General features: G+C 47.2%; 1 protein-coding gene across 1 annotated transcript; it reads right to left on the reverse strand.

Annotated features, from left to right (window-relative positions):
• Positions 1-2,354: 2,354 nt before the first annotated feature.
• LOC135178509 (cytochrome c oxidase subunit 7B, mitochondrial) lies at positions 2,355-2,599 on the reverse strand. Its single transcript, XM_064149421.1, is given in 2 exon segments — positions 2,355-2,557; positions 2,559-2,599. Coding segments are annotated over 2 exon segments (234 nt in total). The 3' UTR covers positions 2,355-2,364.
• Positions 2,600-10,624: the final 8,025 nt, after the last annotated feature.

Here is a 10,624-nt window from a genome sequence, read left to right on the forward strand (position 1 = left end):
CTGGTGTTCCATTCCAGCTTTCAGCAATCTACTGTTTAGGGACTTCCAGAGCCAGACTTCATTTGCATTAGCACACTTTAATAGTCTCTAGTGGGCCTTTCTTCCATGAATTTATTTTAACATTTAATTTCTGGGCCCATTTAGAATCTGTCCTCTGCAACACCTTGTGACAATGAGTTACTGGGTGTAATTATGCCCTGTCTGATAATTTCACTGGGTGTTAGTTCTTCACAGTATCACAGTATCACCAAGGTTGGAAGAGACCTCACAGATCATCAAGTCCAACCCTTTACCACAGTGCCCAAGGCTAGACCATGGCACCAAGTGCCACATCCAACCTTGCCTTGAACTGCCCCAGGGACGACGACTCCACCACCTCCCCAGGCAGCCCATTCCAGTGCCTAATGACTCTCTCAGTGAAGAACTTTCTCCTCACCTCGAGCCGAAATTTCCCCTGGCGCAGCCTGAGGCTGTGTCCTCTTGGAGAAACTAAAAGTCACATAAAAGTGCTGTGCTAGTCATAGAGTCATAGAATCAACCATGTTGGAAGAGGCCTGCAAGCTCATCCAGTCCATCCAAGAACCCAGCCCTGTCCAGTAATCTAGAACATGGCACGAAGTGCCTCAGCCAGGCTTTGCTTCAACACCTCCAGGCACGGTGACTCCACCACCTCCCTGGGCAGCCCATTCCAATGCCAATCACTCTCTCTGCCAATAACTTCCTCCTAACATCCAGCCTAGACCTCCCCTGGCACAACTTGAGACTGTATCCCCTTCTTCTGTTGCTGGCTGCCTGGCAAAAGAGCCCAACCCCCACCTGTCTCCAGCCTCCCTTCAGATAGTTGTAGACAGCAATGAGGTCTGCCCTGAACCTCCTTTTCTCCAGGCTAAACAACCTTTCTGAAGCTGAAGAGTCCTACTTTATTTTTTCTCCTAATACATAAGCTGCTGAATACATCTTGTGTTCTGTCACCCTCACAAGGGAAAAAAAATGCTCCTCATGTTTAAATGAAATCTCCTACCACATAGTTTTCCAGGTCTTGCCTGGTATTCCCCAGCACTTAGGACTCGTCTTTCATTCTTAACCTTGTTGACACAATCATCACCGAGGTTTGCAGGAGTGCTACAAGCATTATCCCTAATCTTTCATATCTGTTCTCCATTCAGTGGCTAAATAGCTGCCAAATAAACCATCCTTGCTGGGTGTATTTTAAATGACAGCAGAAAGTTCCAGAGAACAAATGGGCAAAATCACTTTGTCATTAGCCTGCCGCGTTGAAGATAAACTTCGGCTTGGATCCATCATGAAATAAATCTAAATTCAGCTTGGAAAAAAAAAAAATCTATATCTGCTTTGTTTTGTGTCTGTGCCTGACAAGCAGGAAATATATGTTATTGTTCCCTTTAACTAGACAGAAATCATTGCTTGAATCTATAGCATGTAATTTTGTGCAGGAAGCTGAGTTATGTTTCGAGATTAATGAGGGAGAAAAGACGTTGACAGTTTTAGGTGCCAGTGTCTTGGGTTTATAAGATATTATGGCATGCTTAATTTGGGGAATCTCTTTTTCATCTGAGTGTGCATGCACATTTTGTCTCTGGGAAAGGACAAATATTCCTCACCTGCCTCCAACAGATGTTTATTATGCCTGTTCTTGCAGCTTGAATTGTAGAATCATGGAATTGTAGAATCAGTCAGGGTCAGAAGGGACCACAAGGATCAGCCAGTTCCAACCCCCCCTGCCATGCCCAGGGACACTCTACCCTAGATCAGGCTCCTCCATTTTTAGATCTTTGACTTGAAACTCTTTAGGATGGTTTTCTACCCCTTGACTCATTGCTGTAAAGGATCTGCAACAGGCCAAAGAATTTTTATTCTAGATGTCTTCTGGTCTTAAGTAGCTCAAAGCTCTAAACTAGGATTGAAGTGAGATTCTGATTTTGGCATCTTTCATAGAATCAGTCAGGGTTGGAAGGGACCACAAGGATCATCTAGTTCCAAACCCCCCCGGCAAGGGCAGGGATGCCCTACCCTAGAGCAGGCTGGCCACAGCCTCAGCCAGCCTGGCCTTAAACACCTCCAGCAATGGAGCCTCAACCACCTCCCTGAGCAACCCATTCCAGGCTCTCACCACTCTCATGCTCAACAACTTCCTCCTCATGTCCACTCTGAATCTATCCATCTCCAGCTTTGCTCCATTCCCCCTAGTCCTGTCACTCCCTGATAGCCTGAAAAGTCTCCCCCCCAGATTTTTTGTAGCCCCCTTCAGATCCTGGAAGGCCACAAGAAGATCACCTGGGAGCCTCCTCTTCTCCAGCCTGCACAGCCCCAACTCTTTCAGTCTGTGCTTATAAGCAAAGGCTGTTAGTCTCTCCATTCTTTCGGAGTGACTCTGCCAACAGGTGAAAAGCCCCACTCTATTCCTATTTGTGTAAGTGCACATCCCCAGACAACACTGAAAACTGCAGCTCCACCAAGGACTACCAGCCTTCCATATTTAGCATGGAAGTCAGGCTCGTGTTTGCAATGAGCTCGTCTTACTGCGGTGTGCTGAACGCTGAGCGGTGAGGTTTAGAGCGGCCCTAGCCACAGGGAACATAGAGGCAGGAGAATCATAGAATCATAGAATCAACCAGGTTGGAAGAGACCTCCAAGATCATCCAGTCCAACCTAGCACCCAGACCTAGCCAGTCAACTAGAACATGGCACTAAGTGCCTCATCCAGTCTTTTCTTGAAGACCCCCAGGGACGGTGCCTCCACCACCTCCCTGGGCAGCCCATTCCAATGCCAATCACTCTCTCTGGGAACAACTTCTTCCTAACATCCAGCCTATACCTACCCTGGCACAACTTGAGACTGTGTCCCCTTGTTCTATTGCTGGTTACCTGGGAGAAGAGACCACCCCCCACCTGGCTACAATGCCCCTTCAGGTAGTTGTAGACAGTAATAAGATCACCCCTGAGCCTCCTCTTCTCCAGGCTAAACAGGCCCAGGACATGGAACTGTTGGAGCCAGTCCAGAGGGGACCATGAAGATGCTCAGAGGGCTGCAGTAGCTCTGCTATGAAGACAGGCTACAAGAGTTTGGTCTCTGCAGACTGGATGCACTATTTCAGGTGAGGTCTCACTAGTGCTGAGTAGAGGGGAAGGAGAACCTCTCTTGACCTGATGGCCACACTCCTCTTAATCATAGAATCATGGAAATGACCAGGTTGGAAGAGACCTCCAAGATCATCCAGTCCAACCTTGCACCCAGCCCTATCCAGTCAACCAGGCTTTTCTTGAAGACCCCCAGGGATGGTGACTCCACCACCTCCCTGGGCAGCCCATTCCAATGCCAATCACTCTCTCTGACAACAACTTCCTCCTAACATCCAGGTTCCCATTGGCCTTGGCCACAAGGGCACCTTGCTATCCCATGGATAGCTTCTTGTATGCCAGCATTCCCAGGTCCTTTTCCACAGGGCTGTTCTCCAGAAGAACACCTCTCAGCCTGTACTGGTGTAGTTCATTATTCCTTCCCAGGTGCAGGACTCTGTGCTTATCCTTGTTGAACCTCGTTAGGTTCCTCAAGGAACCTATTGTTATGAAATGCTGATTTCTATATTTTTCTATTTTTTTTTTTCTAGTCACATTTTATAGAATCATAGAATCATTTCAGTTGGAAAAGTCCAACCATTACCTAACTCTATGAAGTCTGGTGCTAAACCATGGCTGTTAGCACCACACCTATGTGTCTTATCTCTCAATCTGTCGTCATTTGTTTGTCCAGTTGTGATTCTCCTATGGAATCAGTCAAAATACATCCCTACCATACTCACAGGGACACTGTAACTGTGCCTCTCATCTAGCTCTTTAAAGTTCAGCATATAAAGAATGAGCATATAAAGAATGTTTAGCCTGGAGAAGAGGAGGCTCAGGGCAGACCTCATTGCTCTCTACAACTACCTGAAGGGAGGCTGTAGCCAGGTGGGGTTGGTCTCTTCTCCCAGGCAACCAGCAACAGAACAAGGAGACACAGACTCAAGTTGTGGCAGGGGAGGTCTAGGCTGGACGTTAGGAGGAAGTTGTTGTCAGAGAGAGTGATTGGCATTGGAATGGGCTGCCCAGGGAGGTGGTGGAGTCACTGTCCCTGGAGGTGTTGAAGCAAAGCCTGGCTGAGGCACTTAGTGCCATGGTCTGGTTGACTGGCTAGGGCTGGGTGCTAGGTTGGACTGGGTGATCTTGGAGGTCTCTTCCAACCTGCTTGATTCTATGATTCTGGACTAGGTTTGTGTTGTGTTTCTCAAAGATTTTTTCACTGGACCATCTTCCTTATGTGGGAAATATTAGGGTTAGAGAAACATGGCTTTTTCTCTAGAGAAGATAATGGTGGCTCTGGTTCTGTATAAGCAAAGATGCAGTCATTAATGTCTTTGTGTGTGTGTGGATAATGAGTTGAATATAATCTGGATTCTCTCTTGTTAACTAATCAGAGCTTTTCACTTGTTCTGGCTGTGGTCACAGACTTCTGTTATGTGGCAGAGAAGGCAATTCTGTGCTTGTGTCTGTCCTGGCTTTGCAGAAAATCATCCACATCTGCTAGGCTGGGGTTGCTATGGCAACGTTGCTTTGATGTTTTATGTCTTCTGGTATAATTCCTGATGCACACATGTCTATCAGTAATTTAGCCCCTGCATTTGGCAGCCTGGCTAGCAAGTCCACCTCAAGAAATCCTGCTCACAGCTTCCATAGCAAAACCACAGAGGTACTGCACTGCTAAGAGCTCAAGTGCAGGCATAAGAGTGAAATTTTGTCGATGGGCGCTGTTGGAGGGAATCTGTAGTGGACCAAAAGGCAGCTATTCTCACCAAATAGTGTACAAGAGGCTCTGCTGGGGATTTTACTTCTTGCTCACTCCCTCTACTTCACAGTAATCATCCTGGTATTACCTGCAACTCAGGAGCCACATGAAAGCTAAGCTGTCCAGCAAGATTCAAGAGTGAAGCTGAACTGATCACCTTATGCAGATTTGCTGATGCATGAACTTCTATAACACCCTGGTATATGAGATTCATAGATCCATAGATTCATAGAATGGTTTGGGTTGGAAGGCACCTTAAAGATCATAGAATCATAGAATCAAGCAGGTTGGAAGAGACCTCCAAGGTCATCCAGTCCAACCTAGCACCCAGCCCTGTACCATCAACCAGACCATGGCACTAAGTGCCTCATCCAGGCTTTGCTTGAATGCCTCCAAGGATGACAACTCTTCTCCCAGGCAACCAGCTCTCTGGGCAGCCCATTCCAATGCCAATCACTCTCTCTGTGAAAAACTTCCTCCTAACATCCAGCCTAGACCTCCCCTGGCACAGCTTGAGACTGTGTCTCCTTGTTCTGTTGCTGGTTGCCTGGGAGAAGAGCCCAACCCCACCCGGTTACAGCCTCCCTTCAGGGAGTTGTAGACAGCAATGAGCTCTGCCCTGAGCCTCCTCTTCTGCAGGCTGCACACCCCCAGCTCCCTCAGCCTCTCCTCACAGGGCTGTGCTCCAGGCCCCTCACCAGCTTCATTGTCCTTCTCTATATATGTTCCAGCACCTGAACATCTCTCTTGACTTGAGGAGCCCAGAACTGGACACAGCACTCAAGGAGTGGCCTGAGCAGTGCTGAGTACAGAGGCAGAATAACCTCCCTCATCCTACTGGCCACACTTCTCCTGATCCAGCCCAGGATGCCATTGGCTCTCCTGCCCACCTGGGCACACTGCTGCTCATCTTCAGCTACTATCTACCAGCACCCCCAGGTCCCTCTCTGCCTGGCTGCTCTCAGCCACTCAGTCCCCAGCCTATAGTGCTGCTTGGGTTTGTTGTGCCCAAAGTGCAGAACCCTGCACTTGGCCTTGTTATAATCTCATCCCATTGGCCTTTGCCCACGTATCCAGCCTGTCAGGGTTCCTCTGCAGGGCTCACCTACCCTCCAACAGATCAACACCTGCTCCTAGCTTGGTTGTCACCGGCAGATTTAGTGATGATGGACTCCATCATTGAGTTCCAACCCACCTGACATGTGCAGGGACACCTTGCACTAAAGCAGGTCACTCAAGGCTTCATCCTACCTGGCCTTGCACAGTTCTGGGGAGGGTGCATCCACAACCTCCCTGGGCAAGCTGCTCTAGGGTCTCACCATCCTCAGTGGAAAGGAGTTCTTCCTAATTTCCAGTCTAAATCTCCTCTGCTCAAACTTCATATAACAGATGAAAGAACAGGTCTGAAACATCAACCCATTTTACACACTCTTCACACCCTTGCTGTGACTTCTGGTACATACTGCAAATGCCTTTAAAATAAGTTACAGCCTGCAGCTGCCTGCTTTTCCTGTCACAGCTGGGTGGCTTCATGGGCTGGAGAAAGGTGGAGAAAAAGATAGAGCAAGGAGGCATAAAGTATTTGTTGAAAAAAAAAAGAAACCCCCCAAAATGAAAAGAGTACATCTTACTTCAGTTCTATCAAACCAGTTCTGGAAATCAAAGGAGAAATCTCTTGCCTTGAGCTGAATATACTTCACTGGGTTTTACAGCCTCTGTGTTATTTCCTGCCTTGTTGTGCCTAATTAATGACAAAAGAGTGTGCTTTATGGTTATGATCATGCAAACGTTTTCTGTTTGCTCAACTGCCAGGCAAGCAGCAACAGAACAAGGGGACACAGTCAGAAGTTGTGGCAGGGGAGGTCTAGGCTGGATGTTAGGAGGAAGTTGTTGGCAGAGAGAGTGATTGGCATTGGAATGGGCTGCCCAGGGAGGTGGTGGGGTCACCGTCCCTGGAGGTGTTGAAGCAAAGCCTGGATGAGGCACTTAGTGCCATGGTCTGGTTGACTGCATAAGGCTGGTTGCTAGGTTGGACTGGATGAGCTTGGAGGTCTCTTCCAATCTGGTTGATTCTGTGCTTCTGTGGTTCTGTGTCTGCTGAGAGTGGAGAAAAGGAATCAGATGAGAAATGAGCTCATTCAGTATTATCTGGATCTGCATGATTTGGAAATGAATCTTGGCAGGTAATGTAGTTTATAAAAGGAGTTCCTATTGATCACAACCTGCACTATTTGCTGTTACTGGATCTCATCCTGGCTGCTTCCAGAGCAGTGAGAAGTACTCTGAGATGATATTAAAAGGGGAAGCTGAGCAATTTTTTGTAGAGTTGAGACTCTCATAGCCTGGGTGTGGGAGGAAATGGAAAATACAGCAGTGGGAAGAGCGAGTGACTGCCATGATATGGCACTGAAAAGTTCTGCTGCAGAGACCTCAGAGGCTCTAATTGCCTCTTGCAATTTGTTACAGTCCAGGGGGGACTGAAATTTGGGAGTGAAACCTAAGAGCTGTGTCCAAACACTTATCTTTCCATGTTCCTGAAGGTAACCTTAAAGCAAACCCAGCCTCCCTAGAGAACCAGCTCTAGGAAACTCAGCTCTGATACTTTCTTTTCTCTTGTTTGGTTCAGCTTCAGCTCCCTCCAGAGTGTACCATTACACAGCCTGAACAATGTCATGCACCCAGACACCGCTGAAGGCCATGTGGCAGCTCTCACCCCACTGCTCTGGCATTGCTCCCCAGCACATCTGTGATGCCAGGTGAGACACGCTTCTTTGCTGGTCAAGAGTGGCATGGCACAGACTGCAGTCCAGCAGTTTCTATTCCAGATGACCTTAGCTTGAACAGAGAGAACTGAATTCTGGACCACATAGATCTGAGGTCAGAGCCCTGACTCTCAGCCTTCTGAGACTGAGACAGCTTTTTTATCTTCACCATTTTCCTTGGGTCAAATTTATCTAGTACTAAGGAAATCAGTTTATTTTAGCCTAGCCGAGAGAGGACATGGTGGAGTGTGTCCAGAGAAGGGCCATGGGGATGCTCAGAGGGCTGCAGCAGCTCTGTTACAAGGACAAACTGAAAGAGCTGGGGCTGTTCAGGCTGGAGAAAGCTCCCAGGTGACCTTTTTGTGGCCTTCCAGGATCTGAAAGGGGCCTAAAAAAAGCTGGGGAGGGACTTTTTAGGCTATGAGGTAGTGACAGGACCTGGGGGAATGGAACAAAGCTGGAGGTGGGGAGATTCAGGCTGGATGTGAGGAGGAAGTTGTTCATCATGAGAGTGGTGAGAGGCTGGATTGGGTTGCCCAGGGAGGTGGCTGGGGCTCCATGCCTCGAGGTGTTTAATGTCAGGTTGGATAAGGCTGTGGCCAGCCTGATCTAGGGTAGAGTGTCCCTGCCCATGGCAGGGGGGATTGAAACTAGATGATCCTTGTGGTCCCTTCCAACCCTGACTGATTCTATGATTTTTCTCTGAGTCTCTCTTTAAAAAAACCCAAAGATTAGAATCTAGGAGAAGATAAAGGCATTGCTCTTTCAAAAGAAATATAAAGAACTTCTTTATGTTTACTTATGCATAAGACAAATCATGGGATTTGATAGATTTACTTGCCATGAGAATAAGCCAAATTATAAAACATGATACCTGATAGCTTCTGAGAGAGTGGCACCAGAGGAATGATCTCTGTAATTTGGACTTCATCTGGGACTGTACTGCTGTAAATTATAAGACATTAGCAGTAGTAACATGACTTTAGTTGTTTGTTCTGCACTGACTGCCCTGGAGCCTCATGCAAAATTAGAGCCTTCATCAGCTTCCATATACAGCCATATCTGATTGATAACATTTTCCTTATCCCCCCCCCAAAAAAAAAAAAGCTCAGTATCCTGTTTACAGCATGCTGTGCAGTAATGAAGTCACAGAATCATAGAATCAGTCAGTGTTGGAAGGGATCACAAACAGCATCAAGTTCCAATCCTCCTTCCATGCCCAGGGACACCCTACCCTAGAGCAGGCTGCACACAGCCTCATCCAGCCTGGCCTTAAACACCTCCAACCATGAGACCTCAACCACCTCCCTGGGCAACCAATTCCAGGCTCTCATCACTCTCATGTTAAACAACTTCTCCTCATCCTGCTTTGTGTCTTAACACAAAGAGGAAGAAGAGGAGGCTAAGGGGTGATCTTATTACTGTCTGCAACTACCTGAAGGGGCATTGTAGCCAGGTGGGGGGTGGCCTCTTCTCCCAGGCAACCAGCAATAGAACAAGGGGACACAGTCTCAAGTTGTGCCAGGGGAGGTATAGGCTGCATGTTAGGAAGTTCTTCACAGAGAGAGTGATTGGCATTGGAATGGGCTGCCCAGGGAGGTGGTGGAGGCACTGTCCCTGGGGGTCTTCAAGCAAAGCCTGGATGAGGCACTTAGTGCCATGGTCTGGTTGATTGGATAGGGCTGGGTGCTAGGTTGGACTGGATGATCTTGGAGGTCTCTTCCAACCTGCTTGATTCTATGATTCTATGATTAACACTCAGAGTAAGCAGACAGATTCAGGGGTTCATTCCCTGAGCCACTTCACAGGCTCCTAGGCAAAAGTCTTTGAGAGGAATTTAGAATGAACTGAGTGGGAATAGTAGAAACAAGAGCTAGAAGGAGGAAAATTAAGGTGTTAAGAACTGCAGACAATATTGACTAATTAGGAGCACAGCTTGATAATATTCTCCTGTTTATTATCCATATAAATAAAGATATTTGGAGCATTAGTGATTTCAGATGGCAACTTGCTGATCTGTGTGTTCTGTTGTAGCTTCCATATAATCTTAGTCATTTAATTACACATTGTCACAGGAACAGGTCCAGTGCCAGCTCCAGCTGTTTCAAAACAGAAGAATAACAGCTGTCCCCTGATATCCTGAAACTGATACAAGCACTGCCTATAAATAATCCAAGGAGCTCTTCTACCTAGCCTCTGTTCAGTTTCGGGCTCCCCAGTTGAAGAGGGACAGGGATCTGCTGGAGAGTGCCCAGCAGAGGGCTAGGAGGATGATGAGGGGACTGGAGGGCATGGCTGATGAGGAGAGGCTGAGGGACCTGGGGCTGCTTAGTCTGGAGAAGAGAAGACTGAGAGGGGATTTGATAAATGTTTTATAAGTATCTGAAGGCTGCCAGGAGGGGGGGGACAGGCTCTGCTCACTGCTTCCTGGGATAGGACAAGGAGCAATGGGTGTAAGTTGCAGGAAAAGAGGTTCTGCCTCAACACAAGGGGGAACTTCTTGACTGTAAGCATCAAAGAGCACTGGAGCAGCCTGCCCAGAGAGGTTGTGGAGACTCCTTCTCTGGAGCCTTTCAAGGCCTGTCTGGATGTGTTCCTCTGTGATCTGTGTTAGATAGGATTGTCCTGCTCTGGCAGGGGGGTTGGACTTGGTGACCTCCTTGGGTCTCTTCCAACCCCTAACATCCTGTGAGCCTGTGAACCTTACAAAAAACATTTGTAAGCTTTCCTCTAAATCTATGAACTTTTTGCTCCTCTCTGGAGATCAGATTATTTAGCAGCCTGCAAGCAGTGGGAGCTTTGGCACCACAGCTTTCCTAATAGTTTACAACATTGCTATCACCAAGAGAGTTGAGCTCTGCATGGCTCTTAAGGCTTGCCTTGCATGGCATAAGAATAAATTACATTTATACTAATACTAACATTAACCATTATTTTTATTATTATTATGTTTATTATCACATATTACATATTATAATTATTTTATTGCTTATTGTATAATTATATTATTATAATACAT

This window comes from Pogoniulus pusillus, chromosome 9, assembly GCF_015220805.1.
Source record: "Pogoniulus pusillus isolate bPogPus1 chromosome 9, bPogPus1.pri, whole genome shotgun sequence".
NCBI classification, from domain to species: domain Eukaryota; kingdom Metazoa; phylum Chordata; class Aves; order Piciformes; family Lybiidae; genus Pogoniulus; species Pogoniulus pusillus.